General features: G+C 36.8%; 1 protein-coding gene across 1 annotated transcript; it reads left to right on the top strand.

The window, feature by feature from the left end:
* The first annotated feature begins 9,300 nt into the window (after window positions 1–9,300).
* On the top strand, window positions 9,301–23,342 carry LOC145659665 (choline transporter-like protein 4). Its single transcript, XM_081722425.1, has 20 exons — window positions 9,301–9,397; window positions 9,657–9,713; window positions 16,183–16,231; window positions 16,476–16,549; window positions 16,667–16,745; window positions 17,239–17,338; window positions 17,637–17,725; window positions 19,394–19,455; window positions 19,715–19,837; window positions 20,000–20,099; window positions 20,402–20,494; window positions 20,698–20,800; window positions 21,079–21,338; window positions 21,494–21,588; window positions 21,675–21,778; window positions 22,046–22,119; window positions 22,378–22,448; window positions 22,564–22,658; window positions 22,891–22,975; window positions 23,257–23,342. Exons 1-20 carry the CDS (start codon window positions 9,301–9,303, stop codon window positions 23,340–23,342), a joined length of 1,896 nt encoding a protein of 631 aa, XP_081578551.1.
* Window positions 23,343–25,170: the final 1,828 nt, after the last annotated feature.

The following is a 25,170-nucleotide window of genomic DNA, read 5'->3' as shown; positions in this document are numbered from 1 at the left end:
AATTGTATTTACAACTTGGATATGGATGTGAACTTTAATTTCCAGCATGTAACACAATTTTAAAATTTTACCCAGCATAAAGGTGTTTCCCTTCTGATCAGTTCACCTAAAATGAACAGAATCCAAATGTGCGAAAATGTGCTACCTAACCAACTATTGTGCTTTTCTAGATTCTCCATTTACTATCTGGATCACACCACACCTCATTTCAACATCTCTTCACCAGACTTACACACAGAGGTATTCTGCAGAGGTCAGTGAAAGGAACTGGGTTTTGGATTTCTCTGGCCATAACTGACACCAAAACAAAATTAAATACTGATTATGGACAACATACATAAAATGCCACAGTACACAGTCTGATTTTGGTCCCACAGTAAATGCCATTGGTCACTGATGTTCAAAATATCAGTGAAAATCAAAGCAGTGTATATTTGGCAACACTGTAAAGCATTTGAGTAGGACTTTGTGTAGACAGCTTCGAATTCTTGAGATGTAGTTCTGACGTAGTTGCTCTCTACATTATTTTTTTTTCTTTCACTGAAACATGTCTTTAACTGAAACATGTCAAAAAAAAAAATAATAAAAAAAACTAAACGTATTGAAGAATCAGGGCACTTAGTGTTGAATTTGCTGTGTCCAAATATGTTAGTTTGGCTACAAGGGACTTCACATGAGATTCAATTAGATGATACCACACACTTCAGGATATAGAAATTACTATATTTTGTAATATATTAATTATATTTCCTGATATTTTCCCAAATTAATCATTGTCATTTCTCTGTGTAACATGTCAAAGGCCTGCGCAGACTTTCCATTACATGTTTGAAGCTAAAACATTTTTAAATTACTTAACTACCACACCAATAAGTTACTTGGCATGCTCAGAAGAGAATAGCATGTGCTCAGTTACCAAGCATCTTAAGCAAACAGTATACAAGATTTCTTGTGCTAATACATACTGACAGTATGTGACAGTAGGTAAGAGGCACATTTTTGGCACTTCAGATTTGGCATTTTAATTTTTTTGCTTGTCCACTGGATTTTTAAGTAATGAATATGTCAGGCACTTGTTGCGTCTGGACAGAACTGAGCATTTTTCTTTTATATTTGATGTTTTTCATGAAGAGTGGTTCAAGTGATTTGACATAATGCTAATTCAAGATATCTCTAAATACAGTTTGAGTAGACATAATGCTAATTCAAGACATCTCTAATTACAGTTTGAGTAGACATAATGCTAATTCAAAATATCGCTAAATACAGTTTGAGTAGACATAATGCAAATTCAATACATCTCTAATTACAGTTTGAGTAGACATAATGCTAATTCAAGATATCGCTAATTAGATTGAGTAGACATAATGCTAATTCAAGATATCGCTAATTAGATTGAGTAGACATAATGCTAATTCAAGATATCGCTAATTAGATTGAGTAGACATAATGCTAATTCAAGATATCGCTAATTAGATTGAGTAGACATAATGCTAATTCCAGATATGGCTAAATACAGTTTGAGTAGACATAATGCTAATTCCAGATATGGCTAAATACAGTTTGAGTAGACACAATGCTAATTCAAGATATCTCTAAATACAGTTTGAGTAGACATAATGCTAATTCAAGACATCTCTAATTATATTTTGACTAGTTATATTTTGACTAATTATATTTTGATATAAAAAATATTAAATGGAGGAATTTAATAGTACATACTTATGTGAAAATAATTTGTATACATATTTTTAATATGAGTGCCAAGAAAGGGCTACTTTGATCAGTCATTTTTATGTGTTTCATTGTTCTAGCTCAAGTTTAGCACACTGTCCTTGACCATGCCCCTCTGTCCACAGGGTGGTGGTGTTGGAATGTGTTACAGACACACTGCTGTTTTTCAGCATGGTGCTGGTGGTCGGATTAGTGGGTGAGAAATACAGTGTGAAGTCATGTGTATGTTACCCATACTACACTTCATCACATTTAAAAGGTACAACACACTTTGAAAGGTGACTCTGGGGGTTTTCTACATTCCCTGTAAGGTCTGCTGGCTTTCTTCTTCTTCTCTGGGAGAATCAGGCTGCCAGATGACAATTTCCAGATTCAGCTGCTGCATTACTACTGGTTGCCCGTTATCGTATGTATTGCCTCCACTGTCGGATAACCTCAGAACAAACTCAAGTGCTGACACTTGCTTCTGTGTGAGATCAAAACATCAGCATATTCAGTACACTGTATAAATGGGTTTAATGACAGCAACTGTAAAGTCACTTTATAAATAACCAGGATTTACACATTTATTCTGTAGAGCAGTGCCTGTTATAGTACTGACGGCCCAGCGTATATATCTACTACTGCTGTTTTTTTAGACGGTGATGGCAGGAGCTTACTTGATCGCTCAGGGCTTCTTCAGTGTGTACAGCATGTGTGTGGACACCCTTTTTCTCTGCTTCTGTAAGCCACACACACACTCACACACACACACACACACACACACACACACACACACACACACACACACACACACACACACATACACTCATTCCACCAGTTCATGACACTGGGCACACAGTTGAAAGCTTGCATGGTCCAGTCCCTTTACTTCAGAGAGAGTAGAATTATAAAAAACATTATTAGCTCACATTTCAGTCTTAAGCTACTATATATTCCAATCAACAGGACTACATTGTTTTCACTTCCACTGTAATGTTTTTGTCTCCTCTAGTGGAGGATCTGGAGCGTAATGAGGGCACCATGCTGAGACCATACTACATGTCCGGGTCTCTGTGGCGAATCCTCAATAAGTCCTAAAGAGCCTTAAAAAAAAGACAGCTTTCGACCACATCCTTTTCCATACTTTTTATAAATAAACCAAACAAGCATTTATGTTAGTCTTTTTTTGTTTGTTGCTGTAAAACTGCTCAGCATTCTGATCACTACTGTAATGTTCAGAAGACAGCTGACGGGGCCTCTATCAGGACTGATTTGGTTTTGACCAAACAGCAGACACACACTGGATGTTCTGGCAAACATTGAGTAGGAGTAAGCTTGTGCCTAAATTTGGGGTATATGAGAAGTTTTAGTTCTTTGCTAACTCCTGATTATGCATAAAAGATCACATTCCATGGTATGCTACGATATTATTTTTTTATTTCTGAGTATAATAGAGAGTATACAAACTAGTAAGAATGACTGAGCTAAATGCAAATTTTCTTACTTTATTAAATGAATACTATTTTATATATGAAATATGTGAACGTTTACAACATATAGAATACATTTATGATGTGATACAACAGTTGATAAAAAAACAATAAGAATATAAAATCCCAGAAATCTGTTTTCCTTTCTTTTTTCACACGTATGAAGTCATAAGCTCATCCACATGGCCCGTTATGACCAATACAAGCACCATTCTGAACAGGCTTAGAGTAATTTTGATTTTCACACAATGCAATTTTTACAGAAGACAATGTCTTGAAAAAATGTCCAGTTCAAATGGTTTATACAGACTGGTTCTCAGCACTAAAAATGTACAGTACATCATTCATTACTTTCACTTTAAACCAATATATTTCATTTCTGGTTGGATTTTCTCTCATAAGGATTAATACCAATCAATTAAGACAGGTTTTCAATTAAAGACAAAGGTATAGTTGCCAGTAATAACTGGAACTTTAGAAGGGATCTAGGTCATTTGTATCAGTGTAAAATATTTAACACAAAGATTTAGGACAGCTGGTGGTGTGCATCTATTTGTTAACATATACACTAGTACATCCACTAAAGCCTACCATAATGATATCAACACCAAATGCAACAGAGCCATTTTGTTTCCAATGCTGAAAATGTTAAATGAGAGTAAAACCAACAGAAAAATAGTTTTTGGCCTAGGCCAAACAAACGAGACATTATAATGGCCAGCCCACCTTTAAAAGATTCATAGTAGAAATGTAAATATATGTATAATTTATTAATGTAACATAAAATAGCAATGAGAAAAATGCAAAAATACTATGGTGAAGGACATTGTGACAAAACACCTTGTGAATGCTTATATTACAATCCTGTTTGGACAAGTTTGATCCTGAGTCTCTACCAGTGGTTAATTGTATCTTCTTATAAAAAAAAAGGAACCTTATGGTCTGTCATGGATAGTCATTATATATATAAAACAATTACAATGCTGCAAAAAAACCAAATTGTCAGCAATATCAATGGTTATTTTAAATGACAATAAGGTAGAAACTGAATTATAAGAACAAAGCCATATATTCATCTGTTTTGAAAGAATTAAAATAGTTAATATCACTGTGGCTAGTTATACTGTGCACTAAGATATAGTTAGCTTCAGCTTGTGAATTGTATTTACAACTTGGATATGGATGTGAACTTTAATTTCCAGCATGTAACACAATTTTAAAATTTTACCCAGCATAAAGGTGTTTCCCTTCTGATCAGTTCACCTAAAATGAACAGAATCCAAATGTGCGAAAATGTGCTACCTAACCAACTATTGTGCTTTTCTAGATTCTCCATTTACTATCTGGATCACACCACACCTCATTTCAACATCTCTTCACCAGACTTACACACAGAGGTATTCTGCAGAGGTCAGTGAAAGGAACTGGGTTTTGGATTTCTCTGGCCATAACTGACACCAAAACAAAATTAAATACTGATTATGGACAACATACATAAAATGCCACAGTACACAGTCTGATTTTGGTCCCACAGTAAATGCCATTGGTCACTGATGTTCAAAATATCAGTGAAAATCAAAGCAGTGTATATTTGGCAACACTGTAAAGCATTTGAGTAGGACTTTGTGTAGACAGCTTCGAATTCTTGAGATGTAGTTCTGACGTAGTTGCTCTCTACATTATTTTTTTTTCTTTCACTGAAACATGTCTTTAACTGAAACATGTCAAAAAAAAAAATAATAAAAAAAACTAAACGTATTGAAGAATCAGGGCACTTAGTGTTGAATTTGCTGTGTCCAAATATGTTAGTTTGGCTACAAGGGACTTCACATGAGATTCAATTAGATGATACCACACACTTCAGGATATAGAAATTACTATATTTTGTAATATATTAATTATATTTCCTGATATTTTCCCAAATTAATCATTGTCATTTCTCTGTGTAACATGTCAAAGGCCTGCGCAGACTTTCCATTACATGTTTGAAGCTAAAACATTTTTAAATTACTTAACTACCACACCAATAAGTTACTTGGCATGCTCAGAAGAGAATAGCATGTGCTCAGTTACCAAGCATCTTAAGCAAACAGTATACAAGATTTCTTGTGCTAATACATACTGACAGTATGTGACAGTAGGTAAGAGGCACATTTTTGGCACTTCAGATTTGGCATTTTAATTTTTTTGCTTGTCCACTGGATTTTTAAGTAATGAATATGTCAGGCACTTGTTGCGTCTGGACAGAACTGAGCATTTTTCTTTTATATTTGATGTTTTTCATGAAGAGTGGTTCAAGTGATTTGACATAATGCTAATTCAAGATATCTCTAAATACAGTTTGAGTAGACATAATGCTAATTCAAGACATCTCTAATTACAGTTTGAGTAGACATAATGCTAATTCAAAATATCGCTAAATACAGTTTGAGTAGACATAATGCAAATTCAATACATCTCTAATTACAGTTTGAGTAGACATAATGCTAATTCAAGATATCGCTAATTAGATTGAGTAGACATAATGCTAATTCAAGATATCGCTAATTAGATTGAGTAGACATAATGCTAATTCAAGATATCGCTAATTAGATTGAGTAGACATAATGCTAATTCAAGATATCGCTAATTAGATTGAGTAGACATAATGCTAATTCCAGATATGGCTAAATACAGTTTGAGTAGACATAATGCTAATTCCAGATATGGCTAAATACAGTTTGAGTAGACACAATGCTAATTCAGTACATCTCTAATTACAGTTTGAGTAGACATAATGCTAATTCAAGACATCTGTAATTATATTTTGACTAGTTATATTTTGACTAATTATATTTTGATTTAAAAAATATTAAATGGAGGAATTTAATAGTACATACTTATGTGAAAATAATTTGTATACATATTTTTAATATGAGTGCCAAGAAAGGGCTACTTTGATCAGTCATTTTTATGTGTTTCATTGTTCTAGCTCAAGTTTAGCACGCTGTCCTTGACCATGTCCCTCTGTCCACAGGGTGGTGGTGTTGGACTGTGTTACAGACACACTGCTGTTTTCCGGCAAGGTGCTGGTGGTCGGATTAGTGGGTGAGAAATACAGTGTGAAGTCATGTGTATGTTACCCATACTACACTTCATCACATTTAAAAGGTACAACACACTTTAAAAGGTAACTCTGGGGGTTTTCTACATTCCCTGTAAGGGGAATGTAGTAAATTGAAGGAAAATGTAGTAAATTGAAGGAAAAAAACAAAAAATCGCTCTGGAAATTCCAGAAAGTTGACGAGTACACTTTCATGGAAAAATGATTATTCTGGGCTTATAAGAAAGGTCTTTTACACATGTATGGCTTGTGAGATATCCTTCTAACAGAGGTTCTAACACAGCTTTGTTGTATGGAGACCCTCGTCATGTCCTGTTGCCCCGGAATTCCACTGGGATGTTCTGTGGATCTGGAGTCAATTTGTAAGTCCCTCACATACTGGATTAGTATTTATGTCTTCACAGGAATACCAAAACAGCACACTCAGTATGTAAGGAACACTGTCAATATTCTCTCAAATGAGTAGAACTAGCATTACAGTGGAGCTGTGCAGGTTCAAATCATGTGGATACATTAAAGAGCAACAGTGCAAGATGGGTTAGATTTTAGGTTAAATATTTTCATGATTGGCAATTCACAGCAACAAGTGGACCCAATCAAATCACACATGTTTAATGATTGCCTCTAAAACAAAGGGTCCAAACTCAGGTCTAGGAGTGTCACAACACTACGGAGTTTATTGTTTACCCCAATCAAACTCACCCTAGAAGAAAGAACACTTAGGGGAGTAATGGTGTGACTACACCACTGAAGCCTGATGCACATCCTCAAAAAACTGAATAAAAATAGTTTCTTTAATTGGCTAATATTCATGTGTCAAGCTGCATTTGTTTCCAGCATCCTCTTGTGTTTCAGTGACAAACCAAATGTCCTCTACTTTGACGTTCTGAAGTGTGCCAGAGCAACCACAGAAATGGATGCCACTCTAGAGGGTCTCCAGTGTCCAACCACTCAAGTGAGATTTCCACAAAGATTTCCTGTTGAAATTGTACAGAGGCTGAACACGTTTGAATGTAGCCTATTAGAAATCTGCACATGAGACTCATTTATTACAAAACAGTTTATTATGTAGTATGTGAATGCAAGTTTGTAAGTCTGGGGGCTTGGGTATCTTTTTGTTGCTTGGTTTAGGAGCCTTTTGCTGTATCATGCAATGAACAATGAAGTGTAGATATAAATATGAAAAGCAACACTGTGTTTAGCTGCTCAAATAAGATCTCCTTCACTCTGTGTGTTTGTGCATTGGCTTGCAGGTCTGTGTTAAAAAATGCCCTTCGGAGTTCTGGAAGTTGCCCCCAGAGGCGTATGTCCCAGATGCCCTACCTAAAGACTTCTTTCAGCAGCAGTATTGTGATCCTAGACTTGACCTTGCCCAAACCACATTGGTAAAACCTCACACTGCAAATGAGCAATGTAACCAACTTTATCGCTGGCAAATAAATCCTCACCACCCTCTTGACAGAACAGAATCTGTCATATCAGAAGTCTTTGCAATATGCAACCCTTTGTTCCAAGTAGATGGAATTAATTCATTGGTTAAGCCAATCACACATACATAGGATTCAGTATGTTAATGAGATTTTCACATGCATTTCTACTACAGAGTGTTCAAGACATCCTCAATCAAGAGCTTTGTCCGTATTTCTACACCCCAAGTAAACCAGGTACAGACAGCAGGATTACCTTTACAACTACCTGTCTATTTGTCCATCCTGTTTTGTAACAGTTTGACTATGCTATGCACTAAAACATAACCAAACCACCAGGACTGTGCATTTACCGCCATCATAAGTCAGTAGGTTTCATTTTTACAGTCATATTATTTTTCTGTTTCTCTGTGTCTCTCTCCCCTCAGCACTAGGGAAATGCCTGCCTAGCTTTGAACTACAGGACGTTCCTCCAGACTTCTCTCTCCCTGGATTCGCTTCCGTAGATGAAACAGTCAAGCACATAAAGAGTGCTATGGAGTAATCCTTCACACACACTCACACACACATATGCATGGATGGTTGGTGTTGATCTATAAGCTGCTTTTGCTGACCAGTATTTTTTGCTTGCAGCTCTCTTGTTTCAGGATTCAACTTTAAGTCAGTGGGGTTACGGATTTTTGAGGATTTTGCTACATCATGGTATTGGATATTAATGTAAGTTAGTTTTATACAAGATTGTATTACACCCAGACATTGTATAGTGTGTGTGTGTGTGTGTGTCTGTGTGTGTGTGTGTGTGTGTGTGTGTGTGTGTGTGTGTGTGTGTGTGTGTGTGTGTGTGTGTGTGTGTGTATATATATATATATACAGAAAGATTTCAGTTGATTTTCCTTCATCAATCTGCATAGAATACAATACTATATGCAATACAATACTACATATAATACTGGCCAGCGAGATCTAGGGAGACTGTTTGTGGTTTCAAACTTCTTCTATTGGAGAATGATGGAAGCTACTGTGATCTTGGGCAGTTTCCAAGCTGCAGAATATTTCTTGTAACCTTCCCCTGATCTGTGTCTTGACACAATTCTTGACACAATTCTCTGAACTTCATGACTTGGCTTTCACTCAGACACTATGAACTGTGAGTCCATAAACAGACAGATTTCTGCCTTCCCTGATTATGTTCAGTCAATTCAGTGAAGCACAGGTGAACCCTAATGAAGTTAAAAAAAAAATTACAGGGACCATTGATAGAAGTAGGATTCAACAGAGCTCAATAAAAACTGTCTTAACAACAGACCTCAATATGTATGTTAATGCAGTATTTCAGACTTTTATTTTAAATAAATGTACAAAACATTATAAAAACCAATGTTTGTTTTCTTGTTGAGGAGTATTTTATCTAGATTGATGAGGAAAAATAGTTAAATCAATTTTAAGATGAGTAATACACAACAAATTTGAAACTTTCTGTATGCATTTTAAGTAAATATTTCTCTCTCTCTCTCTCTCTCTCTCTCTCTCTCTCTCTCTCTCTCTCAGAGGTCTGGTGGTTGCTATGGTTGTTAGCCTCATGTTCCTCCTGCTTATGAGATATCTGATGTTCGTGCTACTGTTGGCTCTCATCGTGGGAGTGCTCGTAGCTGCAGCGTATGGTAAGCCTGTACAATACATGTTTTAACATACCTGCCATTAGCGACCAGCTCACTGGGTAATAATTAAGCCCTTCATGAATGGTCTCCTGCTGCACTGAAACAAGGAAAATACCAAATTACTGTGGATGGTTCTATGACTGGCACTGATTTGCTGCCCTATAGTGTATGAACTCTGCATGGGACCCTTAATTTTAAAGACAAATTGCAGGGGGTTAGATTAGTGAATGAGGATGTAAGCTGTCTACTCTGTCTTTCTCAGGTATCTACTACTGTTACCGGGAATATAACCACTACAGACACTCCAAACTCACCCTCGGTGACATTACTTATAATTCAGAATTCTCTGTCTACCTTCAAGTGAAAGAGTATATATCTACTACTGCTGTTTTTTTAGACGGTGATGGCAGGAGCTTACTTCATCGCTCAGGGCTTCTTCAGTGTGTACAGCATGTGTGTGGACACCCTTTTTCTCTGCTTCTGTAAGCCACACACACACTCACACACACACACACACACACACACACACACACACACACACACACACACATACACTCATTCCACCAGTTCATGACACTGGGCACACAGTTGAAAGCTTGCATGGTCCAGTCCCTTTACTTCAGAGAGAGTAGAATTTTAAAAAACATTATTAGCTCACATTTCAGTCTTAAGCTACTATATATTCCAATCAACAGGACTACATTGTTTTCACTTCCACTGTAATGTTTTTGTCTCCTCTAGTGGAGGATCTGGAGCGTAATGAGGGCACCATGCTGAGACCATACTACATGTCCGGGTCTCTGTGGCGAATCCTCAATAAGTCCTAAAGAGCCTTAAAAAAAAGACAGCTTTCGACCACATCCTTTTCCATACTTTTCATAAATAAACCAAACAAGCATTTATGTTAGTCTTTTTTTGTTTGTTGCTGTAAAACTGCTCAGCATTCTGATCGCTACTGTAATGTTCAGAAGACAGCTGACGGGGCCTCTATCAGGACTGATTTGGTTTTGACCAAACAGCAGACACACACTGGATGTTCTGGCAAACATTGAGTAGGAGTAAGCTTGTGCCTAAATGTGGGGTATATGAGAAGTTTTAGTTCTTTGCCAACTCCTGATTATGCATAAAAGATCACATTCCATGGTATGCTACGATATTATTTTTTTATTTCTGAGTATAATAGAGAGTATACAAACTAGTAAGAATGACTGAGCTAAATGCAAATTTTCTTACTTTATTAACTGAATACTATTTTATATATGAAATATGTGAACGTTTACAACATATAGAATACATTTATGATGTGATACAACAGTTGATAAAAAAACAATAAGAATATAAAATCCCAGAAATCTATTTTCCTTTCTTTTTTCACACGTATGAAGTCATAAGCTCATCCACATGGCCCGTTATGACCAATACAAGCACCATTCTGAACAGGCTTAGAGTAATTTTGATTTTCACACAATGCAATTTTTACAGTAGACAATGCCTTGAAAAAATGTCCAGTTCAAATGGTTTATACAGACTGGTCTCAGCACTAAAAATGTACAGTACATCATTCATTACTTTCACTTTAAACCAATATATTTCATTTCTGGTTGGATTTTCTCTCATAAGGATTAATACCAATCAATTAAGACAGGTTTGCAATTAAAGACAAAGGTATAGTTGCCAGTAATAACTGGAACTTTAGAAGGGATCTAGGTCATTTGTATCAGTGTAAAATATTTAACACAAAGATTTAGGACAGCTGGTGGTGTGCATCTAATTGTTAACATATACACTAGTACATCCACTAAAGCCTACCATAATGATATCAACACCAAATGCAACAGAGCCATTTTGTTTCCAATGCTGAAAATGTTAAATGAGAGTAAAACCAACAGAAAAATAGTTTTTGGCCTAGGCCAAACAAACGAGACATTACAATGGCCAGCCCACCTTTAAAAGATTCATAGTAGAAATGTAAATATATGTATAATTTATTAATGTAACATAAAATAGCAATGAGAAAAATGCAAAAATACTATGGTGAAGGACATTGTGACAAAACACCTTGTGAATGCTTATATTACAATCCTGTTTGGACAAGTTTGATCCTGAGTCTCTACCAGTGGTTAATTGTATCTTCTTATAAAAAAAAAGGAACCTTATGGTCTGTCATGGATAGTCATTATATATATAAAACAATTACAATGCTGCAAAAAAACCAAATTGTCAGCAATATCAATGGTTATTTTAAATGACAATAAGGTAGAAACTGAATTATAAGAACAAAGCCATATATTCATCTGTTTTGAAAGAATTAAAATAGTTAATATCACTGTGGCTAGTTATACTGTGCACTAAGATATAGTTAGCTTCAGCTTGTGAATTGTATTTACAACTTGGATATGGATGTGAACTTTAATTTCCAGCATGTAACACAATTTTAAAATTTTACCCAGCATAAAGGTGTTTCCCTTCTGATCAGTTCACCTAAAATGAACAGAATCCAAATGTGCGAAAATGTGCTACCTAACCAACTATTGTGCTTTTCTAGATTCTCCATTTACTATCTGGATCACACCACACCTCATTTCAACATCTCTTCACCAGACTTACACACAGAGGTATTCTGCAGATGTCAGTGAAAGGAACTGGGTTTTGGATTTCTCTGGCCATAACTGACACCAAAACAAAATTAAATACTGATTATGGACAACATACATAAAATGCCACAGTACACAGTCTGATTTTGGTCCCACAGTAAATGCCATTGGTCACTGATGTTCAAAATATCAGTGAAAATCAAAGCAGTGTATATTTGGCAACACTGTAAAGCATTTGAGTAGGACTTTGTGTAGACAGCTTCGAATTCTTGAGATGTAGTTCTGATGTAGTTGCTCTCTACATTATTTTTTTTTCTTTCACTGAAACATGTCTTTAACTGAAACATGTCAAAAAAAAAAATAATAAAAAAAACTAAACGTATTGAAGAATCAGGGCACTTAGTGTTGAATTTGCTGTGTCCAAATATGTTAGTTTGGCTACAAGGGACTTCACATGAGATTCAATTAGATGATACCACACACTTCAGGATATAGAAATTACTATATTTTGTAATATATTAATTATATTTCCTGATATTTTCCCAAATTAATCATTGTCATTTCTCTGTGTAACATGTCAAAGGCCTGCGCAGACTTTCCATTACATGTTTGAAGCTAAAACATTTTTAAATTACTTAACTACCACACCAATAAGTTACTTGGCATGCTCAGAAGAGAATAGCATGTGCTCAGTTACCAAGCATCTTAAGCAAACAGTATACAAGATTTCTTGTGCTAATACATACTGACAGTATGTGACAGTAGGTAAGAGGCACATTTTTGGCACTTCAGATTTGGCATTTTAATTTTTTTGCTTGTCCACTGGATTTTTAAGTAATGAATATGTCAGGCACTTGTTGCGTCTGGACAGAACTGCGCATTTTTCTTTTATATTTGATGTTTTTCATGAAGAGTGGTTCAAGTGATTTGACATAATGCTAATTCAAGATATCTCTAAATACAGTTTGAGTAGACATAATGCTAATTCAAGACATCTCTAATTACAGTTTGAGTAGACATAATGCTAATTCAAAATATCGCTAAATACAGTTTGAGTAGACATAATGCAAATTCAATACATCTCTAATTACAGTTTGAGTAGACATAATGCTAATTCAAGATATCGCTAATTAGATTGAGTAGACATAATGCTAATTCAAGATATCGCTAATTAGATTGAGTAGACATAATGCTAATTCAAGATATCGCTAATTAGATTGAGTAGACATAATGCTAATTCAAGATATCGCTAATTAGATTGAGTAGACATAATGCTAATTCCAGATATGGCTAAATACAGTTTGAGTAGACATAATGCTAATTCCAGATATGGCTAAATACAGTTTGAGTAGACACAATGCTAATTCAGTACATCTCTAATTACAGTTTGAGTAGACATAATGCTAATTCAAGACATCTGTAATTATATTTTGACTAGTTATATTTTGACTAATTATATTTTGATTTAAAAAATATTAAATGGAGGAATTTAATAGTACATACTTATGTGAAAATAATTTGTATACATATTTTTAATATGAGTGCCAAGAAAGGGCTACTTTGATCAGTCATTTTTATGTGTTTCATTGTTCTAGCTCAAGTTTAGCACGCTGTCCTTGACCATGTCCCTCTGTCCACAGGGTGGTGGTGTTGGACTGTGTTACAGACACACTGCTGTTTTCCGGCAAGGTGCTGGTGGTCGGATTAGTGGGTGAGAAATACAGTGTGAAGTCATGTGTATGTTACCCATACTACACTTCATCACATTTAAAAGGTACAACACACTTTAAAAGGTAACTCTGGGGGTTTTCTACATTCCCTGTAAGGGGAATGTAGTAAATTGAAGGAAAATGTAGTAAATTGAAGGAAAAAAACAAAAAATCGCTCTGGAAATTCCAGAAAGTTGACGAGTGATGTCACTGGTTGTCATCAGACAGTGTGCTAACAGATATGAAGCTGCAATATGCACATTACCAGTAACCAGTGTAACTGGAACCAAGAAACTGGTATATGCTGTTGCAGTAGTCATGCTTGAGACAGTGGACAAGATAGAGAAAACAGTAGTGGTGATAGAAACATCTAAAGGAAGCAATATGAGAAATTGCAAAAATACCAGGGACTGAAAGAAGAGAGAATGTGGAGGGTTAGCATCAAGGTTGTCCCAGTGGTGATAGGGGAACCTGGGGGCAGTGACTCCTAAGCTCGAGGAGTAGCTTCAACAGATCTCAAGAATGACATTGTCAATCTCAGTCCACAAGAGTGCAAACCTGGGAGCAGCAAAGCTAAAACTTCCAGACCTCTGGTAGAAGGCCCGATTGCCGAGCATGAAAGGGCCACAGATGTGAGACAGATACACACATGCATACACACAAACACACACTCTCTCTTTGTCTTTCTCTACAAATATACTAGAGCTGAGGAAGTAAAATTTGTGTAGTGCATGTGCCTTATCTTCAGTCAAAGGCTAAAATAACCTCTCATCTGTTGGAATGAAAGAAGAAATTTAAGTTAATTTCAGAAAGCATTACTTTCTTTGTTGTCATGCTTAAAAACAAACCTTTGACAATAATTATATATATATATATATATATATATATATATATATATATATATACATATATATATATATATATATGTGTGTGTGTGTGTGTGTGTGTGTGTGTGTGTGTGTGTGTGTGTGTGTGATTTGTTTTCCCACTGTACTTTACTGTATTATTTTCACTGTGCTAAGTGTATCAGAAATCAATTTCATTAATTTTTCACAGAAGCAGTATATATAGTAGCTATCTTAATCCACTGTTGTTTCGTTAGCAACATTGTAAAATCATATAAATTTAGCCATCGATATCTTTTATTTTTGTATTCTTCTTCATCAAAGGAATCAAACCCTCAGGCTCTAAAGCTCCGTTACCTTGGCCGCTATTTTCCAAAACTGCTGCAACTTCAGCAGCTGTAAACTTGTTTTACAACATTTTTGGAAATGTATCCGACGTGAAGGGAACGCCGTAATGATTTCATGATTGTTTATTGTTTAGTTTCACACAGATTGACACACAAATTCATCAATAACACACGTAGAAATGGATCAGCTCTGAGTGACAGACGAACAGACGAATCACACGGCGATCGTCCTGTGATTCGACAATGAATGACGGTAAAATGTACTAAAAGTGTTACTCGATTGGGGGCGGGAGAGTCTTCTTTTAAGCGCAGACTGACTGCAGACTTTTATTTATCTCAAATAAACAATCAATCAGGGTCCATGTCCTTCCTGATAAAAATTGGAGTTGGGAGCATTCATTTATTCTGGCATACATTACAGACTTTAAAGTTTTTTTTCAGAATTGTCAAAAAATTATTTGTCAGTCGCATAGACGTAGTTTTGGGAGGGGACGGGGGACGTGTCATTTAGCCTCAGGTTATATCTTGGTGACAAGCCTAAGGTTACATTATTATGTAAAGATTATTTTATTATTTGTTTAGCTTTTTTTAGTACGTTAAAAGCACAGTAACCTTGGACAGTTTAAGCGTATAGGCCTAAATATCCGACGCATGACATAGCAAGCAGAGTGTGAGCATCGCACAGCATGGAAGGCAGGTGCTCGCGACCAAGATGCCTTTGTTGATGAGCTGAGAATGAGAACGTGCTGTGACACGTCACAATGTGTCCATAACCTGGAATGTGTGCGTCATAAGAACAGAGTATCATATGTAAGAATATTTTTTACTGTAACATTACACATTGAGGACTCTGTGTGATCGAAAGTGCAAGGAGGAAGAGTACGATGGTCAGGAAACCGGATTATAATGGTGAGGTGTTTTTTTTTTTGTTTGTTTGTTTGTTTTTTCAGATATATCCATCCATATGCCAAAGATTTTATGAGAATCCCATACGCCATATGCAATGGTTAACAAAAAAACATTGCACAAAACTATCATGTACATTTCATGTTAAAATTATAATAGCTCTTACATACTTGCTAGGTCTACTTCATATTAAAAACATTCATGTAGTGTACGAACTGTAACTATGTATCAGATCAAAAGCACATGTGTGCAGAAGGTGTCATAAAAATATGTAACTGTATATAAAATGTGTTAGACAAAATATAGAGTACCAGTCAAAAGTTCAGACACACCTGACTGAATGTATGTTTTTCATAGGTTTAAACTCATTATATTCTATGTTCTCAGGGGAACCTTTCCCATATGAGCCTTTTTTCAGGGGACCAGTTAGCAAGAGGTGAGTCCTTAAATCTCTCAATGTTCCTCCCATTTACTCCTTCATATCAGTTGACTTTAGTAAACTATTTAAAGCACACACATGAATGTAATAACAGAATGTCTGTTATTAGCTCTATACAAGAAATATATGAAGGCCATAGATCTACTAAGACTTATTTGAAACTCATTTGACTTAGCTAAATAACTTTATTACATAATTGAAATGATACAAGTGTGTAGCAATACTTCTTGTTTTTCTTCAGGAGTTGTACAGACATTATCTGCTGTATGACTTTTGTGGCTGCCATTGTCAGCTATATGCTTATTGGCATCCTGGGTAAGAAACATTTCCAACTACACTTTCATGGAAAAATGATTATTCTGGGCTTATAAGAAAGGTCTTTTACACATGTATAGCTTGTGAGATATCCTTCTAACAGAGGTTCTAACACAGCTTTGTTGTATGGAGACCCTCGTCATGTCCTGTTGCCCCGGAATTCCACTGGGATGTTCTGTGGATCTGGAGTCAATTTGTAAGTCCCTCACATACTGGATTAGTATTTATGTCTTCACAGGAATACCAAAACAGCACACTCAGTATGTAAGGAACACTGTCAATATTCTCTCAAATGAGTAGAACTAGCATTACAGTGGAGCTGTGCAGGTTCAAATCATGTGGATACATTAAAGAGCAACAGTGCAAGATGGGTTAGATTTTAGGTTAAATATTTTCATGATTGGCAATTCACAGCAACAAGTGGACCCAATCAAATCACACATGTTTAATGATTGCCTCTAAAACAAAGGGTCCAAACTCAGGTCTAGGAGTGTCACAACACTACGGAGTTTATTGTTTACCCCAATCAAACTCACCCTAGAAGAAAGAACACTTAGGGGAGTAATGGTGTGACTACACCACTGAAGCCTGATGCACATCCTCAAAAAACTGAATAAAAATAGTTTCTTTAATTGGCTAATATTCATGTGTCAAGCTGCATTTGTTTCCAGCATCCTCTTGTGTTTCAGTGACAAACCAAATGTCCTCTACTTTGACGTTCTGAAGTGTGCCAGAGCAACCACAGAAATGGATGCCACTCTAGAGGGTCTCCAGTGTCCAACCACTCAAGTGAGATTTCCACAAAGATTTCCTGTTGAAATTGTACAGAGGCTGAACACGTTTGAATGTAGCCTATTAGAAATCTGCACATGAGACTCATTTATTACAAAACAGTTTATTATGTAGTATGTGAATGCAAGTTTGTAAGTCTGGGGGCTTGGGTATCTTTTTGTTGCTTGGTTTAGGAGCCTTTTGCTGTATCATGCAATGAACAATGAAGTGTAGATATAAATATGAAAAGCAACACTGTGTTTAGCTGCTCAAATAAGATCTCCTTCACTCTGTGTGTTTGTGCATTGGCTTGCAGGTCTGTGTTAAAAAATGCCCTTCGGAGTTCTGGAAGTTGCCCCCAGAGGCGTATGCCCCAGATGCCCTACCTAAAGACTTCTTTCAGCAGCAGTATTGTGATCCTAGACTTGACCTTGCCCAAACCACATTGGTAAAACCTCACACTGCAAATGAGCAATGTAACCAACTTTATCGCTGGCAAATAAATCCTCACCACCCTCTTGACAGAACAGAATCTGTCATATCAGAAGTCTTTGCAATATGCAACCCTTTGTTCCAAGTAGATGGAATTAATTCATTGGTTAAGCCAATCACACATACATAGGATTCAGTATGTTAATGAGATTTTCACATGCATTTCTACTACAGAGTGTTCAAGACATCCTCAATCAAGAGCTTTGTCCGTATTTCTACACCCCAAGTAAACCAGGTACAGACAGCAGGATTACCTTTACAACTACCTGTCTATTTGTCCATCCTGTTTTGTAACAGTTTGACTATGCTATGCACTAAAACATAACCAAACCACCAGGACTGTGCATTTACCGCCATCATAAGTCAGTAGGTTTCATTTTTACAGTCATATTATTTTTCTGTTTCTCTGTGTCTCTCTCCCCTCAGCACTAGGGAAATGCCTGCCTAGCTTTGAACTACAGGACGTTCCTCCAGACTTCTCTCTCCCTGGATTCGCTTCCGTAGATGAAACAGTCAAGCACATAAAGAGTGCTATGGAGTAATCCTTCACACACACTCACACACACATATGCATGGATGGTTGGTGTTGATCTATAAGCTGCTTTTGCTGACCAGTATTTTTTGCTTGCAGCTCTCTTGTTTCAGGATTCAACTTTAAGTCAGTGGGGTTACGGATTTTTGAGGATTTTGCTACATCATGGTATTGGATATTAATGTAAGTTAGTTTTATACAAGATTGTATTACACCCAGACATTGTATAGTGTGTGTGTGTGTGTGTGTCTGTGTGTGTGTGTGTGTGTGTGTGTGTGTGTGTGTGTGTGTGTGTGTATATATATATATATATATACAGAAAGATTTCAGTTGATTTTCCTTCATCAATCTGCATAGAATACAATACTATATGCAATACAATACTACATATAATACTGGCCAGCGAGATCTAGGGAGACTGTTTGTGGTTTCAAACTTCTTCTATTGGAGAATGATGGAAGCTACTGTGATCTTGGGCAGTTTCCAAGCTGCAGAATATTTCTTGTAACCTTCCCCTGATCTGTGTCTTGACACAATTCTTGACACAATTCTCTGAACTTCATGACTTGGCTTTCACTCAGACACTATGAACTGTGAGTCCATAAACAGACAGATTTCTGCCTTCCCTGATTATGTTCAGTCAATTCAGTGAAGCACAGGTGAACCCTAATGAAGTTAAAAAAAAAATTACAGGGACCATTGATAGAAGTAGGATTCAACAGAGCTCAATAAAAACTGTCTTAACAACAGACCTCAATATGTATGTTAATGCAGTATTTCAGACTTTTATTTTAAATAAATGTACAAAACATTATAAAAACCAATGTTTGTTTTCTTGTTGAGGAGTATTTTATCTAGATTGATGAGGAAAAATAGTTAAATCAATTTTAAGATGAGTAATACACAACAAATTTGAAACTTTCTGTATGCATTTTAAGTAAATATTTTTCTCTCTCTCTCTCTCTCTCTCTCTCTCTCTCTCTCTCTCTCTCTCTCAGAGGTCTGGTGGTTGCTATGGTTGTTAGCCTCATGTTCCTCCTGCTTATGAGATATCTGATGTTCGTGCTACTGTTGGCTCTCATCGTGGGAGTGCTCGTAGCTGCAGCGTATGGTAAGCCTGTACAATACATGTTTTAACATACCTGCCATTAGCGACCAGCTCACTGGGTAATAATTAAGCCCTTCATGAATGGTCTCCTGCTGCACTGAAACAAGGAAAATACCAAATTACTGTGGATGGTTCTATGACTGGCACTGATTTGCTGCCCTATAGTGTATGAACTCTGCATGGGACCCTTAATTTTAAAGACAAATTGCAGGGGGTTAGATTAGTGAATGAGGATGTAAGCTGTCTACTCTGTCTTTCTCAGGTATCTACTACTGTTACCGGGAATATAACCACTACAGACACTCCAAACTCACCCTCGGTGACATTACTTATAATTCAGAATTCTCTGTCTACCTTCAAGTGAAAGAGACGTGGCTGTTCTTCTGTAAGGGCTATCAGATTTTCTCACAAGACATGTATTGACAGTATATAAAGTAGAAACAAACATGTTGTAAAGAAAGGAATTTTTCTAAGAATGGACGCATGGCTTTGGTTTATACTGTTGCTGTATGTGAATGATTTTTGTGTGTTTGTGTTTATGTGGCAGTGGTGAGCCTGTGTCTTTTGGAATTCGTAATTTTACTCTTCCTGACACATCGGGGGAGGAGAATATCTGTTGCATTGGCACTGATCAAAGAGTCCAACAGGTAGAGCTTTTTAGGCCTTCAGACACATAGGCGGTAGTAAATATATCCATTGCCAGCATTTCTTTAAACAAATGTCAGCCATCTGCTATGTCCTTCTTGTTTTTGTTGTTGTTGCTGTTGTTTATAAACAGAAAATCACCTTGGATACAAGAAACCCATTAACATTTTTCTTCAAATCAGTGCAGTCTCGGCATTCCTACATTATTACTCATATAAAGCCACTTCGCGGGGGCAGCCTGTATAAAGGCTCTCTTGTGCTCTTAAGGCTACATGAGGCCTTTTGTGCTCTGTGCTGTGTGTAGGGCGGTGAGTTGTGTGACGACCACACTGGCTTACCCCTTGGTGACGTTCCTGCTGGTGGTGATAAGCATGGCCTACTGGGGAATCACTAGCCTGTATCCTCTGCCACTTCCTCTTCTCACCTACCTTCACTTCCTGCTAACAAAGCAAGGCAGTAACTGTATATCTGTCCTCGCCACTGAATTAGTGCTGTAGCTTGGATTGTATTGGTAGTTTGTTGTTGAAAATGTGCTTGTGTCAGTATTTTGTGTGTAGAGTGTGTGTGTTAGGCTGTGTCCTTGACCATTACTGCCCTCAGGTATTTGGCCACTTCAGGTGCTCCTGTATACCATGTCGCTGCTCTCAACTCCTCCATAGCCAACTGTAGTTCTATCACAGGCTCAGAGATTTGCATTCCCAAGGTCAGTCGCCTACACACACCCACACACGATATATCCAAGCTGTAATATTGTTCCCTTTCAAATATATAGTATAACATTCACATATCGCTATTTGCAGCTTCATACAGACATAATATGGTGAATGTATATGATATTCATATGATATTCATACTTCACAATGACTTATTTTAGACGCATTCAGATTACTGACATGTTCCAATAGCCTGGTAATGATTCATTTCACATCTCTTTCCTTTTATTTATACTGTTGTTGTTGTCTTCTTCTTGTTTCTTTTCAGGAATTCAGTGCTTCTCTCCATCCTGATTGTCCATCTGTGCGCTGTGTGTTTTTTAAATACGATGACACGGACTTGTTCTCAAGGATCGCACCCTACCTGCAGATCTATAATTTGCTGGCTTTCCTCTGGTGCGTGAACTTCATCATCGCCCTGGGCCAGTGTACACTAGCCGGTACCTTCGCATCCTTCTACTGGGCCTTCAGTAAACCAGCAGACATTCCCCCGTACCCTCTCTTACAAGCCTTCATCCGGACACTAGGGTACATAGCACTCGTGTTTCATCCCTGCTCCGCTCCGATTGCTTTGATATCAGCCACACCCGAAAGTACATTCCCTTGGTTTGGTGACTACTAACCTAGTACAGAGTCCTAACTGCTCCCCACCTCTAAAGTCTACTAAACTGCTTTTTTTCAAGGTGTCATGTCGGCTCTTTAGCATTGGGTGCTGTCATCCTTACCATATTCCAGGTCCCTCGGATGTTACTGGAATATCTTGACCATAGGTTCAGAGGTAACAATATATATAAAACCTTCATGACCTTAGTCCTGCTTTCTCCTGTCTGTAACTGTAATGTGACACAATTGTCTACTCCACAGACTGCCGGAATTTCTGTTGTCAGTTTGTGATGATGTCCCTCAAATGCTGCTTTTGGTTCCTGGATAAATTCCTCAAGTTCTTCCACAGAAACACCTATATCATGGTGTGTCTCATATCCAGCTGCACACAAAAAAATGATCGATGCTGAAATAACTGTTTTTATGTGTCTTCAGTGATCGGTTGTCTAGCGTTAGTATGAGTATTAGATAAAAACTAAATGAAAAACTGTATGGTGTATATTAGTATGATATGGGTTTTTTTTCACTTTGTGGTAATAGCATCAAAGTATGTAATTGTGTCCATATGACTAGTGAAATTTACTGAGTGTACAATCTGACTCAACATGCTGTTTGTGGTTGATAATATACAGATTGCTATACATGGAAACAATTTCCATGTGTCTGGCAAGAATGCTTATATGCTCTTGAGGAGAAATATTAACCGGTAAGTCCTCAGACAGAGGAGATGTTTCGTACATATAATTGAACGTATGGGGTTGTGTGTGAATATGAATGATTTAATGTTGCTGTTGTGGAACAAATTACTTCCATTTCCTTGTTTTGAAGGCAAAAATATTAAATGGAGGAATTTATCAGTACAAACTCATGTGAAAATAATTTGTATACATATTTTTAATATGAGTACCAATTGTTCTAGCTCAAGTTTAGCACGCTGTCCTTGACCATGTCCCTCTGTCCACAGGGTGGTGGTGTTGGACTGTGTTACAGACACACTGCTGTTTTCCGGCAAGGTGCTGGTGGTCGGATTAGTGGGTGAGAAATACAGTGTGAAGTCATGTGTATGTTACCCATACTACACTTCATCACATTTAAAAGGTACAACACATTTTAAAAGGTAACTCTGGGGGTTTTCTACATTCCCTGTAAGGTCTGCTGGCTTTCTTCTTCTTCTCTGGGAGAATCAGGCTGCCAGATGACAATTTCCAGATTCAGCTGCTGCATTACTACTGGTTGCCCGTTATCGTATGTATTGCCTCCACTGTCGGATAACCTCAGAACAAACTCAAGTGCTGACACTTGCTTCTGTGTGAGATCAAAACATCAGCATATTCAGTACACTGTATAAATGGGTTTAATGACAGCAACTGTAAAGTCACTTTATAAATAACCAGGATTTACACATTTATTCTGTAGAGCAGTGCCTGTTATAGTACTGACGGCCCAGCGTATATATCTACTACTGCTGTTTTTTTAGACGGTGATGGCAGGAGCTTACTTGATCGCTCAGGGCTTCTTCAGTGTGTACAGCATGTGTGTGGACACCCTTTTTCTCTGCTTCTGTAAGCCACACACACACTCACACACACACACACACACACACACACACACACACACACACACACACACACACACACACACACACACACACATACACTCATTCCACCAGTTCATGACACTGGGCACACAGTTGAAAGCTTGCATGGTCCAGTCCCTTTACTTCAGAGAGAGTAGAATTATAAAAAACATTATTAGCTCACATTTCAGTCTTAAGCTACTATATATTCCAATCAACAGGACTACATTGTTTTCACTTCCACTGTTATGTTTTTGTCTCCTCTAGTGGAGGATCTGGAGCGTAATGAGGGCACCATGCTGAGACCATACTACATGTCCGGGTCTCTGTGGCGAATCCTCAATAAGTCCTAAAGAGCCTTAAAAAAAAGACAGCTTTCGACCACATCCTTTTCCATACTTTTTATAAATAAACCAAACAAGCATTTATGTTAGTCTTTTTTTGTTTGTTGCTGTAAAACTGCTCAGCATTCTGATCGCTACTGTAATGTTCAGAAGACAGCTGACGGGGCCTCTATCAGGACTGATTTGGTTTTGACCAAACAGCAGACACACACTGGATGTTCTGGCAAACACTGAGTAGGAGTAAGCTTGTGCCTAAATGTGGGGTTTATGAGAAGTTTTAGTTCTTTGCTAACTCCTGATTATGCATAAAAGATCACATTCCATGGTATGCTACGATATTATTTTTTTATTTCTGAGTATAATAGAGAGTATACGAACTAGTAAAAATGACTGAGCTAATTGCAAATTTTCTTACTTTATTAACTGAATACTATTTTATATATGAAATATGTGAACGTTTACAACATATAGAATACATTTATGATGTGATACAACAGTTGATAAAAAAACAATAAGAATATAAAATCCCAGAAATCTATTTTCCTTTCTTTTTTCACACGTATGAAGTCATAAGCTCATCCACATGGCCCGTTATGACCAATACATGCACCATTCTGAACAGGCTTAGAGTAATTTTGATTTTCACACAATGCAATTTTTACAGAAGACAATGCCTTGAAAAAATGTCCAGTTCAAATGGTTTATACAGACTGGTTCTCAGCACTAAAAATGTACAGTACATCATTCATTACTTTCACTTTAAACCAATATATTTCATTTCTGGTTGGATTTTCTCTCATAAGGATTAATACCAATCAATTAAGACAGGTTTGCAATTAAAGACAAAGGTATAGTTGCCAGTAATAACTGGAACTTTAGAAGGGATCTAGGTCATTTGTATCAGTGTAAAATATTTAACACAAAGATTTAGGACAGCTGGTGGTGTGCATCTATTTGTTAACATATACACTAGTACATCCACTAAAGCCTACCATAATGATATCAACACCAAATGCAACAGAGCCATTTTGTTTCCAATGCTGAAAATGTTAAATGAGAGTAAAACCAACAGAAAAATAGTTTTTGGCCTAGGCCAAACAAACGAGACATTACAATGGCCAGCCCACCTTTAAAAGATTCATAGTAGAAATGTAAATATATGTTTAATTTATTAATGTAACATAAAACAGCAATGAGAAAAATGCAAAAATACTATGGTGAAGGACATTGTGACAAAACACCTTGTGAATGCTAATATTACAATCCTGTTTGGACAAGTTTGATCCTCAGTCTCTACCAGTGGTTAATTGTATCTTCTTATTTAAAAAAAAAAGGAACCTTGTGGTCTGTAATTGATAGTCATTATATATATAAAACAATTTCAATGCTGCAAAAAAAACCAAATTGTCAGCAATATCAATGGTTATTTTAAATGACAATAAGGTAGAAACTGAATTATAAGAACAAAGCCATATATTCATCTGTTTTGAAAGAATTAAAATAGTTAATATCACTGTGGCTAGTTATACTGTGCACTAAGATATAGTTAGCTTCAGCTTGTGAATTGTATTTATAACTTGGATATGGATGTGAACTTTAATTTCCAGCATGTAACACAATTTTAAAATTTTACCCAGCATAAAGGTGTTTCCCTTCTGATCAGTTCACCTAAAATGAACAGAATCCAAAATAGAGAGCCACGTTTAAGAACCTTGATGTAAATTTCAGATGTAAACAAGGTGTAGAACTAAATAACAAGAGCCGGTTGGTTGTTCCCTTGAACCACTGAAACTGAATTGGGGAATGCTAGGGCTCTGTTCCAGTTTGAAGACCTTTC

Source organism: Electrophorus electricus, chromosome 1 (assembly GCF_041902795.1).
Source record: "Electrophorus electricus isolate QZ-2024a chromosome 1, ASM4190279v1, whole genome shotgun sequence".
Classification (NCBI taxonomy): Eukaryota; Metazoa; Chordata; class Actinopteri; order Gymnotiformes; family Gymnotidae; genus Electrophorus; species Electrophorus electricus.
This window is presented reverse-complemented; position numbering and strand designations above follow the sequence as displayed.

Excerpts from the sequence above, each read along its gene's own strand:
- LOC145659665 (XM_081722425.1), top strand. The coding sequence starts at position 9,301 with ATGGTTGTTAGCCTCATGTTCCTCCTGCTTATGAGATATCTGATGTTC. Across the intron at positions 9,714-16,182 it reads ACACTCCAAACTCACCCTCG|GGGAACCTTTCCCATATGAG; the intron begins GTGACATTACTT and ends CTATGTTCTCAG. Across the intron at positions 17,726-19,393 it reads CCTAAAGACTTCTTTCAGCA|ATATCTGATGTTCGTGCTAC; the intron begins GCAGTATTGTGA and ends CCTGCTTATGAG.